At 54.1% G+C, this 16,638-nt stretch overlaps 2 protein-coding genes across 2 annotated transcripts; both read left to right on the forward strand.

The window, feature by feature from the left end:
• Positions 1 to 10,164: 10,164 nt before the first annotated feature.
• Positions 10,165 to 11,791, forward strand: IUM83_02699 (Pyruvate dehydrogenase complex dihydrolipoamide acetyltransferase; the record flags this gene model as incomplete). The annotated part of the gene is made up of 2 exons (XM_067926639.1): positions 10,165 to 10,179; positions 10,352 to 11,791. 2 exons carry the CDS (start codon positions 10,165 to 10,167, stop codon positions 11,789 to 11,791), a joined length of 1,455 nt encoding a protein of 484 aa, XP_067784256.1.
• A 1,483-nt stretch (positions 11,792 to 13,274) lies between these two features.
• IUM83_02700 (uncharacterized protein) lies at positions 13,275 to 15,942 on the forward strand (the record flags this gene model as incomplete). Its single annotated transcript, XM_067926640.1, has 3 exons — positions 13,275 to 15,079; positions 15,214 to 15,847; positions 15,934 to 15,942. 3 exons carry the CDS (start codon positions 13,275 to 13,277, stop codon positions 15,940 to 15,942), a joined length of 2,448 nt encoding a protein of 815 aa, XP_067784217.1.
• Between the last annotated feature and the right edge of the window lie 696 nt (positions 15,943 to 16,638).

The following is a 16,638-nucleotide window of genomic DNA, read 5'->3' on the forward strand; positions in this document are numbered from 1 at the left end:
CTGGTCGGATTAAAAATGAAACGCAAATTGCAGTGATCAGTGTAGAGGGTGAAGCCATCTGAACGATGTAGGAGATAGTCGGTGCGCTGGCAAGTTGCGACAATGGCATAAGCCTCTTTCTCCACAATGGGCCAGGACTTCGCAGAGCCCGAGAAAGTGCCACTTAAAAACATCGAAGGCTCATGGTGCTGGGCCGAAAACAAGCGAGCTGAATGATCCGGTGGAATTTGGATGATAACCGCACCCGATGCGAATCACTTGCATCAGTGAACACCGAGAGATGGTAATTCGGCTTAACACGAGCGAGCTCAACGGTATTGCCCAAGGCGCGTTTGCAAGCCTGGAGGCAAGGAGGCAAGTTTGCAAGCCTGGAGGCAAGCTGTATGCTGAGTAGTCCAGCCCACATCGGCCAGCAGAACCCGCATTACTTGACGCTTCGTACGCCCGCCCGCAGCTTTGTACACTAATTCCATGAGATCCACCAACGGCTGGGTGAGTTTGTTGTGGCCGGGGATCGTCACACGCATCCAGTCCAGCGCACAAATAAATTGCTGCAAGTCCTGCCCGTTGATCGGCGTCCTTAACTGTTGGAGTGCTTCAATTCGTTGGGGGTTATGGCGAACTCCGCTCTTCGACACGATGCGGCCACACCACTTGGCCTCGCGAAGGTAAAAAGAACACTTGGACGGGTATAATTTCAATCCTTTCGATTCACACACTTTGAGGACGCCACGAAGGAGCGTGAGGAGGCCGTCCTCAGTATTGGAATACCCAAGAAGATCATCCAGCCAGATAAGTAACCCGTTGTAGAGATAATCTTTGAACATCTCCTGGACGGTGGCTTGGCAGTACGCGACGCTGTCTGAGCCGCCCATCAAAACGCGTGTAGGAGTAAAAATTCCCATGTCAGTCAGAAAAGAGAAAAGCTCTTGACACTCCAGAGAGAGCAAGAACTGCCAATAACGTTTAAAAAAATCCAAAAGAAAGTAAAACTCAGAGTCATTGAGGTAATCCAAAATGACTTCAATGATCGGCATCGGCCAAAGAAGACGTACAGTCTGAGCATTCACCCGGCGAACATCCACCGTCATTGGAAAGGAATCTGGTTCAGTTTTCTTAACAATCAAGGGGTGAGAGCACCATTTGCTACCCGGATTGCGAGAGCACAGCCCTGCGTCAATAAGTTCCTGCACGTGTGCTTTCATAAACTCGCGGTGGGCCGGCGGGTATCGCCGGGCCTTGCAGCGTACCGGAACCGCGTCAGGCTTCAAAGTGACTTGAAGAGGTGGCATGTCAACGGGTGGGTCGCGACCTAGCCTCACTCTGAAGACGTCGCGAAATTGGAACAAAACTTTTCCGAGCTCCGCTCGAAATGCAGCACTGCACCCCAGACGCTCAGCTTCCCCCAGCTTGTCAGTGAGTATTTTCCACTCTTGAGCCCGAGCCTCCGCCTGGTCTTGGTCGTGCACGTCAGGAAAACAGTGGTGATCCTCCTCAGATTGCAAGGCCGTTTTTTCTGGAGTAGGCTCTGGGTGCTTGGCCTCTTTGTAGGCTAGCACGCGACGTACCCCCGTCTCCTCCACGTTCTCATCCATATCGTAGACACTCTGCTCTACCCGGGCCTGATCCATGAGAGTTTGAGCGGTGTAGCCAAGACGCTCCATGACGCCTTCACTGAGCAAAATGTCGCCCATTCCTGCTGGCAAATCACCAGACAATACCCAACACGTCATATTTTTGAGCGTAAGTTCCCCATTTGCAGTATCAAAACGGAGATCCAACTTAACTTCTTGTCGAATTGGCATAGTTTCGGCCGTAATTCCCTCAATTGCTTCACACTGATTGAGATCGCGCGTGGGAAGCCAATGGCCCTGTGTCGTTAGCTGGTGCAGCACCCTCGGCGTCACGACGGAACCTTCACCCCCGCTGTCTGGCTTAGCCAATGCTGCGACCTGGCCGCCAACTACACACGGCAGGGGTTTTCTGCTGCGCAAAGCACCCCCATCAAGCACTGTCGGTCTCGGGTTTACTGCAATCTTGGTGGTAACTGTCACGGCCCCCACTGGCTTGGATATTTTACGGTTTTTGTCATACAACTCCTTTGCTTCTGTGGCATTGGCATGGGGACATTGGAAAACACCGTGCGTTAGATCTCCGCACTTGAAATGCTTCCGAATCGGACCCAACACCGGCGATTTCTCCATCGCAGCAGAGTCACTGCCTGAGCCTGACGACTTGGTCGCTGTCGTAGCCGCGGCACCTGGAGGTGGCTTGGGACTCGATGTCGTGGACACTGCCCCCCCCCCGCGGTGCTGAGAATCTGGGGTGGCGCTGTACCCGTCCCGTCCGCAGTTTGCTGTATGGCAGACTCAAATATTTGCTGTATGGCAGACTGAAATATCAGGAAAGCGGACACTCTGGACTTAAGCCACTCAAGGAAAACCTTCACGGACCTCTTGGTCGACTTGTGCACTTGTTGCTTAAGCTCCGTGGTGACCGTTTGTTTGAGTGCGGGTGGTGTCAGGGCCGCACACAAAATTCGACAGCCATTTTCCGCTCGTCCAAGGGAAAGTCATCCATATCTTTGGCATCCAGAATCTCGTTAAAGGTCGTCACCAGCTTCATGACCCTGGATTCTGCGTCAGGAAGCGAGGTGCTCATGGCAAGCGGCCGCATGGCTTGAGCTAGTCGGGCATGATCTTGAACTTCGGGGCGTCGTGCAGCCAGGAAATAGGACTTCCATTCCTCTTCAGTGATCTCAGACTCAGCCTTTCCGATCTCATACATGCAGATCCGGACCAGCGTTCGGTGTTCGATGCACGCACTCAAAGGCATCACAAAAACCTTTCCATACGAACCTTGGTTCAGTGCTGTAATTCGTCGCTTGTATATCAAATAACCGTCCATGAAAGCTTTTTTTTTTTCTTCTACGCCGACCCTCGGTACACGGGCGGCACAGGCATGTTGACCCCCGCTGCGACCGTGATAGCTAGTTCCTTTCTACTCTCTCCAGCCTTATCACCTCCCATCGGATCATCGTCCTCCTGGCCGCGAGCATTTCGGCTAGCACTGCGGGCAAACCATCCCCATCGGCTCTGCCCGCGAGGCGACAACACTTCTTCCTTCAGATCCTCGATCTGAAGACCTTGACGGCCTACCGTTTCCGCGGCCTCCCGCATCAACTGGTACTGCTCCGACAAAGCCTTCTGGTGCTCTTCCAGCTGCGCGCTCAGTGCTACCTGCTTGGAATTCAGCTCAACTTGATTTCGTACTGCTGCTGCAGATACTCAGCCGTTTTAGAAGCCAGAACTTCTTGCTGCTGCTGGAACCGGTTGAGTTGATCAAGAGTAAGTTGTTGTACGACCTCTGCCTTCTTCGCAACTTGCTCCACCTTCTGCTCCGATTCCGCTTGAAGGCTTCGTGTCAGCGATGACTCGAACGTTCGCGTCTTCCGCTGCGCCTCGACCACGACTTCCACACTCACTCGAGGAGAAAGCAGCGCCTCCATCGCCAGTTTACGGTTCCCGTGATCCGGACTGCTTCTCACTTCCGCTGCACAGCGCGAAGGGAGCTAAAGAATACTTTGTTATCCGCACTTCTTGGTTAGAAAGCAAAAAGCAGAATGAATTCAAAAACAGAGAATGAAAACTTGCTAAACTGCGTGCGACTTGGTTGACGTAGACAGCTTGGCGTAAACTTGAACATGCAGCTTATGCGGATTGCAGTAGCGGTTGGAGGGCTTCAACCTCGCCAACTGCTGCTGCTGACGCTCCGCCGTCAACACACCAGGTGGCAGGTACCTACGGTCGTCGCTAAGGCCTACGGCCTTCCAAAACGACCAGCCCTTCTTTGTCAGCTCATTCCACATTCGTCCGAGGGATTTCTCGGGTAGCCTTTCATAACGCGGGAGTGTTGGTCTCTCTTGCGGCGCAGATCTCGAAATGAAAGGCTGGTAGCTCCCCTCGATTCTTATATCAGCAACCCTAACCGCTTCCCGAAAATCGCATGTCTCAAAGCCCGTTGCTGCCTCGTGAAATTTATCTCATACAGATTTCCTATATGCGGACTTTCGTTCATTTGCGGAGAATGCTGAATATTTTCAATCCTATAATCGCATTCAGGAAAATCCGTAACAGTAGTAAGGGTACTGGTAGCAGTAGTGCCCACCCAAATTTGAAAACTGCATAATTTGTTTTTGTAGCACTTCAGAACACCCCGCTTACATGATCATAAACGTTTGGATGTCGGCTAACTACACCCAAAGTTTGATCGGATTTGGCGAAGGATAAAGGTTTGCATTCATCGTTTGAAAATCGTGCCTAGAAAGAAGGCAAAAAAAGATGCGCACCAGTTGTGCCTTCCTTCCCAATACAAAGTACAAGTGAACAGAGGGCGATTATGTTATTACATACTGATCAAAAATTCGACCGAGCATGGGTTGGCCCCGTGGGACGGGTGCGATTTCTACCTAAAAGCCTTCTCAAACGTACCTAAAAATGCCTAAAAATGATACGAATTCTTACCTAAAAATGGCCAAAAACGTATACGGAGAATTTCCTAAAAACAACCTAATCGGAGTCAGAATTCACCTAAAAACGGCCTAATTTTTTGATGAGATGCGAGGGCGCTGCGATGGATTTTTGATGAGGTTCTTACCCACGAAAATAGAAAAAGAGATGTGTTTGTGTCATACCTTGCCAGCCCATGTCATTCCTTGTCTTTCATTCATTATTCAACTAGCCATGTGGTACAACGGCCACAAATTCGACTTCAAGCGAGACTACAAGGGCACAAAGTACGACAGCTGTGCTAACTACGAAGCAACGAAATGTCTCGCCAAGCTCATCAAGTATCCGGCTGAGCACAAAAAGGCGAAGCGAGCTAAATTACTGGCGGCAGCTTCAGCGGCGGCGGCTACGCCTGATCAGTGTTCCAAGACAAGGTCTGATGTCACAGACGGGTCCCGTCACGACGCTAGCAGAGGGAGTGAATACGACGACGTAGACAGCCGGTCCGACGTTTGCGCAAGTGACGACGGTAGCGTCCGTGACGTGGATTTCGCCTCGTCTCTTGGTGACGACCGTAGTCAACAAGATGGGGACAAGTCAGCGAAAGACGGGTCTTTCATCGTATTTCGTGGCGAGCACACGTGTACCGCGGTCGTGACAGCTCCTGCACGTGATGTCACGCACGAGATGGCCGAGCTTATATGGAAAAAGGCAGTCGAAGACCTGGTTGCTACTGCTACCGCCGTGTGGGAATGAGCTCGACAAGAAATGATTACTCGCTACGGCCGTAGGAGCGGCCTCAATCTGATCAAGAAGCGGGCAGGCAGAGATCTAGCATACCGCGCCAGAGATGATGCTACTGGCGGGGATGCCTTTCGCGCAATCGAGATGCCACCGCACAGAAACCTGTCGGCAGTCGACCATCGCCCTTTTCTACAGTTCAACGTTTCGTACACCCACGGGCGCGATTTGCACCGATTGATTGGCTTCGCTCATCCCGGTCTCCTACATGTCCTGAACAATCCAGGACTCCAACTCTTCATTGACGGGACATTTTCAGTTGCTCCCAGGCCGTTCAAGCAGGTGGTAATCGCCATGGTTTCGACCAGGGTCACGAGATGTTTGTGCCTGTTTTCTACATCCTGGCGCAGGCGAAAAACGACTGGACTTACTGGCACATCCTCCACTAGATCAAAGTACAGAGCGGCATGAAGCTCAAGCCAGGTGTCGTCTGCTGTGATTTCGAGCTGGCTTTACTGCAGAGTGTCAAAGACCAGTTCCCAGACGCCCATCGCGTGGGCAGTCTTTTCCACTGGAAGCAAGCTATTCGCCGGAAAATGGTAGCTCTGCACATCCCACGAGACCAAGTCAAGCAAAGCATGCTGCCTGGATGTCTCGATTTGTTGACGGTGCTCCCACGCGCAAAAATGGAGCAGGGCATTGCGCATGTATCATCTCAACTCGAGCCGCGACGAGGCGACAAGACGAATTGGGCTTCCTTCTGGAAGTATTTTCGCGCAACGTGGTTAAAACGCTACGACCTGGATACGTGGAATGTGCACCACATGTTAAGTGACGATGTGGAACTCATAGCCAAGACAAACAATCCTCTGGAGTCTTACAATCGTGTGTTCGCCTCTCAATTCCATCGGTCGCATCCCAACGTGATGACTTTCATGCAGGTGTGCAAGAACGAGTCACAGCGGTTCTTTGAACGCCTGCGTCGCATCGAAGATGGAGTTGAAGATGGGTCTGCCGTTGCCGACGTGACATACCCGACAATCCCTGCAGAATTAGCTGATTGAACATCGGCAACGCGCACGACCCACCCGATCCGCTACCGTTTCTATACACTGCCTCTCTACTGACTTCATTGCATAATCCCCGGTAGCGACGATCAATACACATCTTCTCTCTTTTTTACCCCGATTTTGGTGTACGACACGTCTTCTAAAACGGATCTAAGAAAAAATTGTTCGGAGATTTTTTTTAGGAATTAGGTACGTTTTAGACAGCTTTTAGGTAGGAAAAAAATCTCCCGGTCCCGTGCCACGTAAAACAGGCCGGACAAAGTTCTAGAGCTTTATAAGCGTTCTGGTCCGGCGCTGAGCTTGTTGTATCCTCAGTATTGAGGCGCTGTCTCTTGGTACAGGCCTTCTTAGCTTCAGATGATGTCCCTTTTCTACACTTCAACTTCAACTTGCCTTGTAATCTGGCGCCCTTCGTCCTGCGATCTTGTTGTCTGCGGGATTTCTCAGCGTCTGCCGCTGCTTTCACAACAGCGGCATCACGTTGTTTTGCCGCAAGAGCTTGCTTTCTCTCCTCGATTCTAAAGGCGGCTCTTATTTTCTTGTTTGCCTCATCTTCTGCCTTCATCATGGTGAGTTCGGCAGCCTCTTTCTTCCTTCGAAAGTGTTCGACCTCAACCTTCATGCAATCTTCGTGAGTGGGCAAGCGTCGCGGACCCAGATCTATCATTGTCTTCCGCGCTAGTGTTTCTTTTTCCTCCCACGTGAGTGGGATGGCCACTTCGTTGACAGTTACTTAGTAGCTCCGGAGTCCTTGTAGGGACAGACCATCTCGGACTAAACCACGCACGGCACGGCCTTCAATGTTGTGAATGGGGAGCGGGACTTCCACCACTTCATACTTCGCATACCGCATCGCTTCACCGATCATTCGTGCTCGCAACGGCCGCGGGATGTTTTTGGCCTTGGTTTTATCATGGGTGCAGTGCGGGGGTGAAGAAAAAGGTGGATCCCATTGTCGAGACACTTTTGTCACACACCCAATGCGATATGCGAACCATGGCTATCGAGTACTTGCAGGACTGGTCTCCTTGGAGGAATGTGCTGAACGAAATGATCAATCCAGTCGGAGAATATCACCGTGTCCACGAATGCATTCGGAGACAGAGTGACTCTGCTACCCCCAGGAGCACCGTGAAGAAGATTGGAGGGAGCTTTACGACCCTTTCCTTTGAAAATGAAGAGTGGGGGGATAATCACACCAGTGCCACTGACCGCCATCAAAACGGAAGTAATTCATGGTTACTACCACGACGAATTGACACATTGCGAGCTCCACGAGCTGCGATAACTTTGACGGGCACTCCGCCGTGCGGGTCGATACCTTCCACAGTCGACGTTTCTCCATCAGGGGTCAATGCTGGAGGAGATCCTCGTTTCTTTCCTACTTCTTCTTTCACGTGCCGGCGTAGTGTTCGCGGGTGAACTCCATACATCCTACTTGCTTCCTTCACGGACATTCCGTTTTCTCTGACTTCGAGGAGAGCTCGATCGAGCTGTTCGGCAGTATACTCTGGGAGCTTGGCCGGAGACTTCGTTGGAGAATTGCCCTTGGTTGGAGACTTGGCCTTGGTTAGAGATTTGCCCTTGATCGTAGACTTGTTCTTCTTCGGGGATCGGGACTTGGTCGCAGACTTGGTCTTCGCCATTGTGGGGATCGGCAGTAAGTTGGGGACGACAGAGATTGAAGAATGGCACGTCTTGGACTAGAGGAGCACGGTCGACGCGGACAGGAAGCTGTCCGTGCCTGATCGACGCGGGTAGAAAGCTTCGGGCCATCTATTCCGGTCCGTAGTATTTTTGGTAAGCAAGATACATTATACTTAGCTTTACTATGGAAGTTGAAGTTGAAAGCATGCTGTCTGAGGTGGCCACAACTAGTAGCATGGGCACTACTGCTACCGGTACCCTTATTAGAAGGGTTAAGTTTCGTCCTACAAACACGCATTCGTGCCTCTATATCTTGTCCGACATCGGACAAGATGAAAAGGTACGTGCGTCTATTATTTTTGCGAGCTGTGCATGCCCTCGTATTTATTCTCGTACATATGCCACGCTCGTCCTCACTGACTACTGCTTAACCTTTTGTCTCCAGGCTGAAAGCGTACGGGTAGCATGGGTACAATCCTACCCGTACGCGCGGCCTCCGATAGTCTAATATGAAAGTTTGTACAAAATTACATATGGATAGCAAAAACGCTACGCGGATACGAAATCCGAGATTTGACGATCTTAGCCTACGTTTCCGAGGTATTTTGAGGAAAACTTGGTTAGCAAGTTTTGGTGCGATCCTTGCTCATTTCAAGTATCTCTAAGTTGTTTCTAACTCTCTAAGTGATCATCTTTCCACTGTACTAAGCCGTTTCTCCGTTGCATCTCTAGTTTTCTCAAAACAAAAATTTGGTGATTTTTATCGATTTGTCCAACTTCCGACAGCAGTGTTGGGCTGATGCGTAACTCGAATCGATCCAAGGAGAAAGCTGAGTACTCTTCAGGTTTTCCTCTTTCTCCTCATCTATGTTGTTTGCCTATTCGAGCTCTGTAGCGTTCAAACTTTGTTTTCAAAGTTGAGCCTACCCGTACGCGCGGGAGACTCACTATCCTACCCCTGGAGAAATATTTTCATTTTCATGTTCGGCTGAAGTATATCCAATACATTGTGCTCTTGGTACGTATGCTCTTCGATAACAGGTTTTCAGGTCAACAGATATGCAGTGCTGATTCTCTGTCGATATGCAACATATAAGTAGTGCTTACAACAGGCGAACAGTGACTATGGAGGCCCAACAGGCGAGCAGGGGGATGACAACAGACAATAATTATTTTCCAAGGAATAAGGCATATATCGTATTGATTCAGTCAGTGTGGACAAATAAAAATTGATTGCCTACAAGTTCGATGTAGCGAGTGACCTCATTGTGCTATATGCTATGGTCTGCCTCCAGCTTGCCGCAGTGGGGGAACTAGCCCTGGTAGTTCGCAGCAGTACATAATTTCCAATAATCTCCTCCACCAGTGGAATGTTGAGCTGTCCCTCTTAATATTTAATAGTCAACCAGATACTGTAAGTCTGGCAGCGGGGTCCTCCACGATATCATGGCCCTCGCGAATGGATCACGCCAAGCTGGAGCCGATGCTATTAATTAGTGAACCACGCGCCGGCCATGGTGCACGGTCGCACCCCCGTTCAGGGGGATAGCACCACCGAACGGTAGGATGTCTCTACACCCAGTGCGATCGGATGCCGCGCTGCGAATTGTCAATGCCCTTCATCGATCTTAGCCCATGCGCATCCAGGACCTTATGTTCAACTCCATTTTTTTTGCCGCTATTTACGCGTTCGCGAATGCACCTGCTGGTGTTTCCTGGCAGTCCTCCGCAATGCTCGAACAGCGCCACGCCACCGCAGAAGTGAGCACGGCCGTGAACAACAAACAACTCCTGCTGCTGGAGGCTGGAATCGGTACCTTCGGCATCAATGCAGCACTGCGTTGGTGGGTCAAATCCCGCTGTGCACGAGTAGAGACACGCATCGCAGCACACATCAAGCAAGACGTGCCGCAAAGCCCAGTGGCGGCATACAAATCTTCTGCGATTCTCCTATCATTGGCTAAAATCCCACCCACTTTCATCCAATGAAGATCGCTTCCGTGTTGGGTACGCGACAAAAGCGGGTACGTATTGATGGGTACGCGACATAAATGGGTGTCGGCACTTGGCGTTTGTATGCGGTCGCCAATCCACTCCGAGTGGACCACTCGTGGCGCCGAGGGGGGTCACACCCACCATTTCTGCTTGGAGTTCGGCGTCACAACTCAATCGGGCGCAGCAGCAGTAGATAGGTGATCATGCAGCGCTTCCAGGTGCGTCCCCCAAAGAGAATGCGGTCGCAGCCGCAGCCCGCAGATGGCCTCTCGTGCCTCTGTTGTTGCTGCTGTTGACCGCAGACGCCGCGCCTCGCAACGCAGCGGCGTGGCAGGAGACCTGCCGGTTTTGAGGTTTTGCTAAGTGATTGCCTCGTTTTGTGCTCGGCAGACTGCCCTCCGCAACAAGAACGTGTGGCAGCGTGTGGCCGTCTTTGACGTGCACCACGCCAGTGCTGCGGCGCGCCGTGAGGCCTCCGTGGCCATGTCTGCGCGCGCCTTCAGCTCGCTGCCCGACCACGAGATCGTGGGCCTGCCGGCCCTGTCCCCCACCATGGAGGTGGGCACCATCGCCAAGTGGAACAAACAGGAGGGCGACCTCATCTCGGCCGGCGACGTCGTGTGCGAGGTGGAGACGGACAAAGCCGTCGTGGATTACGAGGCCACGGACGACTCGTACCTGGCCAAGATCCTGGTGCAGGCTGGCTCGGGTGAGATCCCCGTGGGCAAACCCATCTTCGTCACCGTGACGGAGGAGGAGGACCTCGCCGCCTTCAAGGACTTCTCGGCTGACGCCGCCCCCGCTGTGGAGGCCGCTCCGGCCACCCCTGCCGTTGAGGCTGCTCCGGTTGCTGCTGCTGCGGCGGCGGCCCCGACCCCCGCTGCCCCGGCTGCTCCGGCTGCCTCGGTCTCCGCCTCGGGCCGCGTTTTTGCTAGCCCGTTGGCCAAGAAGGTTGCCCGCGAGTCTGGCGCTGTGCTGTCTGTGATCAACGGCTCTGGCCCGAACGGCCGTATCATCAAGGCTGATGTGGATGCCGCTCTGGCTGCCGGCACTGCTGCCCCGGCCCCAGCTGTCGAGGCCGCCGCTCCTGCCGCTGCTCCTGTTGCTGCCGCCCCGACGGCCACCGCCAACTTCACGGACTACCCGATTAGCCCGGAGGCGCAGGCCATTGCCCAGCAGTTCACGCAGCAGAAGCTGGAGGTGCCGCACTACCACCTGTCGACCAACCTGACGCTCGACAAGCTTCTCGACGCTCGTGCTCGCCTGAACGCTGGCCGTGGCGAGGAAGAGCAGCTGTCCGTGAACGACTTCATCGTGCGCGCCGCCTCGCTTGCCATGCGCAAGGTGCCAGACGCCAACTCGAGCTGGAAGGGCTCGTTCATCCGTCAGTTCAACGACGTGAACGTGAACCTGATGGTGTCTTCATCTACTGGTGGCGTCGTGGCGCCTGTGCTGACCCAGGTGAACCGCAAGGGCCTGGACGATATTAGCAAGGAAATCCAAGCTGCGGTGGCCAAGGCTAACGACGGCGCCTTCGAGCCCGCCGACCTTGCCAACGGCACGTTCACGATCTCGAACGTGGGCCAGTTCGACGTGCAGTCGCTGGCTGGCATCGTGCGCCCGGAACAGGCCTGCCTGCTGGGCCTGGGCACGATCGAGAAGAAGGTGGTGCCGAACGACGACCCCAACGCTGAGCAAATTTATAAGTACGCGCAGGTGATGACCGCCACGCTTGCTTGCGACCACCGCGTCATTGACGGCGCCGTCGGCGCACAGTGGCTGGCGTCTTTCAAGGAGCTGGTGGAGGACCCGCTTAAGATGATCCTGTAAGCCAAGTGCGTCCAAGAGAAACAGCACGTTTGGTACTCTTCGATACCAAAGAATAGTATTGGATTGAAGGCCTTGCACGCGAGCAGGATGGCTGAATGAGAGTTAAGCAGCTCCGTTTCCCTCTTGACCCGAGGGTGTCCGCGCTACCCGTTAGATTTCCCTGTCTGAGGCGTAAGAAGCCAAATGACCTGAGCAGTGTTTGTCTTCTGTTGTTGGTGCGGGGGAGGTTTCACTTCCGTTTCTGTCTGTTGTGTATCTGCTGTGAGGCCGCCAAAGTAAAACTGCAGCAAAGGGCAACTGCTGTCCGCGCAGCGAAACACGACCAGCCGCTGCACTGCGATCCGGCATGTGCATGCTTGACTACAGGATTTGTGTCATCGCCGCGCGCTGGTGACGCGCGCCAGGATGGTCTCCGCACCGGTAACGGCAGCAACAACTTGCTGTCCATGCTAGTCATTGCAGGCTGCAGTGCTGCAATTTGCAGCCCGCCGGGATGGCATCGGAGGGCGCAGTGCTCGGCGAGTTCGCCACCGCTTGGTCAAGTGGCGGCCGGGAGGCCAAGCAGATGCAGTGTGTCCACATGCTGCCTGCCAACCCTGGCCGCGACCGCATTGTCGACCCCAGGGCCCCTAATAATCTTAGGCTAAGATACGCCAGTGGTCGCCACAATGGGCGCTTTCTTGTCCGACGTGGCAGGACGTACGAACGCCTGCTGCTCGGAGTTCCGCTGCAGCTTGGCCGTCGGTGGCGGAGCGGCCGCCGTTGCGTCATAGCACTCGCGCTGCAGAGCGCGGCCACACGGGTGGCCAGAGGCTTACCTGACTCATGAGCGCGAGCGAGATTCCAGGCCTGGTCGGAGGAGCCGTTAAACGCCGGTACACCAGCTGCGCGCCTTTCACGGCGCCTTGTTGGCAACGACCCATAGCCGCAACGACTCGTTGCGGCTATGGATGTGAAAAGGCCCTCGCTTGGGCCCCATTGCCGGCCGGCCCATGCTGCATCCGTCCATGCCGCCCTCGCGGCGCGTCATGAGGCTCGTTCACGATTGGCATTGCGAACAGTGGCACCGCGACATGCACGGGGATTGGTGGAAGCCCGGCTTCAACCGTCGCAGAGCCCAAACGGAGCGCTCCGCAAAGAACTGTGCAGTCGCGGCGGTTCCGTGCCACAGACGCGTCAATCCGCCCACAGTATTCCGGTCCGCAGGCGCTTAATTTGGGCTCCTGGCGGTGACGCGCCTTCTTTTGGGCGCCCTGTCACGCCGCACGCCCTTGACACTTCATTGCAGGAAAAGAGGAAGAAGGCCCAAAAGCGGCTTCAATTTCCCCGCTGCGCGCCGCTCGTCGCCCGCGCGCCCCAGTCTGCTTCTGGCCGCCAGCCCCGCGCCGATAGCGTCCGCCGAGCGCCCCCGATCCCGCGGCGAGCGCTCCGCGACCGAGCCACAACGCGCCAGAGGAGCCGCTAACTATAGGCACAGTCACCCATGGCCTTTACGATGCAGACGGAGGTGAACCAGGCGAGCTGGGCGTCGCCGCCCGCGTCGCCCTCCCCGCTGTCGCTGCGGGCCACGCCGGCGTCTCCGCAGGTGCTGCGCGCTGCGAAGGCGCGCCAGTCGCCCAAGAGGCTCAAGCAGCAGCAGCAACAGCAGCAGCAGAGGCGGAACAAGGCCAGCGAGCCGGCAAACAGCGCGCTCGTGCTGGTGGGCATGATCTTCTTCGGCGTGCTGCTGGCGCTGCTGGTCATGGCCTTCTTCGCGTACGCGCCGCTGCTGTGCGCGTCCTGGCTTGGCATTATGTATGTCATCGGACTGTACCTGTCCACCGAGTCCAAGTGGCGCTGGCACGACGCGCAGGAGTTCGAGAACCGCTTCTGGACCGGCACCGCCTTCATGTTCAGCGCCGCGGTGCTCTACATCAAGGACTCGCCGCTCGCTGTCGGCCAGTGGAACTCGACGCTCGGCCTCGTGCTCGTCTTCGGCTTCACAATGAGCGTGCACTTCTTTGACCGGTTCCTGCACCGGCAGGAGATCAGTCGACGGCCGAGACTCAAGGAGGCCACGAGGCAATTTTCGCATAATTTATTCAAGTACAAGGCCACGGCCGAAGAGAAAACGCTGCTCGTCATGGACTGCGTCAACTGCATCGACCGCCATTATTTACCGAGTACCATTAACAATATGATCAACCTCGCCGAGGTCAAGCGGCGAGAGCTCAAGATCTTCCGCATTCTGGCTGGAGCAGGGAAGGACGAACTCAACTACATTTTGAACCACATCCGGTTAGCGCTGCTCTTCTACAAGGTCAAGGACCACTCGAAACTGCGGGAGGACCAGAGTCGAACGCTGATTCTTGACTTGCTGTGCACAACGCGACTAGCCGATTTGTCCGTGATGTCCCGCGCGCTTCTGTTGGATGCGCTGATGGTAATGAAAATCAGCGCCCACCCGATGGCTCAAAAGTGGGTGCGCAATATTATTTTGAAGACGCAGGGCGACGACTTGAGCAACTTGAAGACGTACACGGATGCAAAAGGCGATTTTCACAGTATGCACAAGCTAGTATTTAACGACGTCCGCGACCCGACAATTCGTGCGGACATTTTGACCCACATCCAGCGCGAAGCTAGTGTACAGATCGCGCACATGCGCCTCGGAACGAAGCGCGGCCGTAACCGCAAGCAGCAGGCATGGCGTAAGGTTTTGAGCGATGTGGATGACACACTGTACTCTTCAGGTGGGCGATACCCGGCAGGGTTGGATACGCGGTATCCTCGACACACTCTGTACCCTGGCGTTTTACCATTCTATCGCGAGCTGGACATGGGCACCGTTGGCCCAGATGACTGGACAGATGATCGTGTGGGCAACCTCGTATTTCTCTCAGCCAGACCCCATGTGTACAAGGATGTTTCGGAGAAGAAATCATACGCCAAATTTGCGGCGCTGCATGAGAAGATGGGCATGCACACTCTGCCCACGATGCTCGCAGGCAACCTAAAGTCAGGTCGTGCCTTTATGTGGCAAGGCGATCTGGAGCCTATGGCACAGAAGAAGTTTGAGAACTTTAGCGAGTTCTACCAACTCTACCCGGAGTTCAAGCATGTTTTTGTCGGTGACAATGGTCAAGGTGATGTACGCGCTGCCGAGCTTATCGTGGAAAAGTTTGGTTCTGACGCATTAGAGGCTGCGTTTTTCCAGCGCGTGCAGCCTATGGAGAAGATGTTTAACTATCATTCGAAGGAGGACTTGGAGCGTTGGCGCAAGATGAACATTATTTTTTCGACACATACGTTGGCGCAGCAGTCGAGGCTTTCCGAATGAAGAAAATTCGTCTTAGTGGACTCAAGAAGATATGCGATGATGCCGGGCAGTCGTTTGAGGCTATTCACTCGTGGCTTACCCCGCAGAGCCGGGAGCGTGCGAGGCTGCTTCTAAACAGGGACCTTGCAGCGGCAAACGTGCTACTGGCTAAAAAGCTTGGGCCCTCAGCTCTGGTGATGAAACCTCAAGGACTGGCGCTGAATTCGATTGTTCGCACGCCATTGGGGCGGGGTATTGTTCGCGCTTTCCGTGGCATTGATGGCATTTATCAGGTGGACCTGACGGATTGGCCACCCTCGGCAGTAAATCAGAAGCGAGTGCAAGCCTTTTTCCCGGAAGACGGTCTCACGGCCTACGTCAGTACCGACATCTCGCCCCTCGCTAACAGTTCCATGAGGTACATCAAGTTCTACCACCCCCCACCTGCCCACGTCTTCGCACCACACACCCTGGTGAAAACACTTTTTGGTATCGGCCGTGTTCAAAGCTACCGCGCAGAAGATGAAATCTACACGGTAACCATTCCTGGGGACCAGATTATGCTGCACATGACTGCTTTCCTGAATACAGATTCTCTGCAACCTGTGGATGAGGATTTCCTCGAGAGTTACGCCACAAGCGGCTCGACGTCGCCGCGGATGTTTGCTGGTGTGCGCTCTGGTATCGGATTTATCACAAAAAAGCTGATCACGTTTGTGCCTGGCGGGTCTGCGGCCAAGCCGATGTTTGGCATAGCGGTTGTTGTGGATTCTCCTATTGGCCGTGGTGTGGTTGTTAACTTTCGGGAAGAAGATCGCGTTTACGAGCTACGGTTGTTTAGTAGCGAGACTAAAACCAGGAGTGGTGAACTGCCGTCACACGTCAGCGCATTTGTCCAAGAGCGGTACTTGCAGCTTTCGCCAGTGTCGCCACCTCGAAGCTTCTTCTCGATGCTTGGCCTGGGCTACAGCGCAGCAGAGAATACAGTCGTGCAAACAGCAGCACCGGTTTCGGTTGGCTCTCGCGTAAGCACAGCTTATGGCAAGGGTGTTATTCGCAGCTATCGCCCGGCGGATAATGTGTATGAAGTGGTGCTCACCGATTGGGCCCTAGCTGGTGGCCACGGCGTGATCGCGTATTTGACAAAAGATTTTGTCAACTTGGAAGATCCAGCTTCAGACAAAGTTCCAGCACTCCCGCTAGCGGCAAACGAGGTTTCAACGGAGGGGTCAATCCCCGCGCCGCCCGGTAGCGGTAGCATTTTCCAGTTGCTTCGTTATGGCTTTTCAACGCCCGCTTCCGAGGCAATCCCCAGCACGCCGCCCGCAGCCGCAAAAGCCAACCAGCCGGAGGAGATATTACATGTAGAGTAGTTGGTGGTCTTGGCGTTGGAAAATGCTCCTGGTGGTTAGCACAGGTGCAAGGGACTAGTGCAGCCGTTATTGATGAAGCTTGGGTAAGTAAAAAATATCTAAAGAAATGCAGTCGACTTGTAGATTGCGATAGCACCTTAAACTTCGATCATGTGATCGGTTAAAGTCTATGGGTC

Source organism: Phytophthora cinnamomi (assembly GCF_018691715.1).
Source record: "Phytophthora cinnamomi strain GKB4 chromosome Unknown Contig92, whole genome shotgun sequence".
Classification (NCBI taxonomy): Eukaryota; Oomycota; class Peronosporomycetes; order Peronosporales; family Peronosporaceae; genus Phytophthora; species Phytophthora cinnamomi.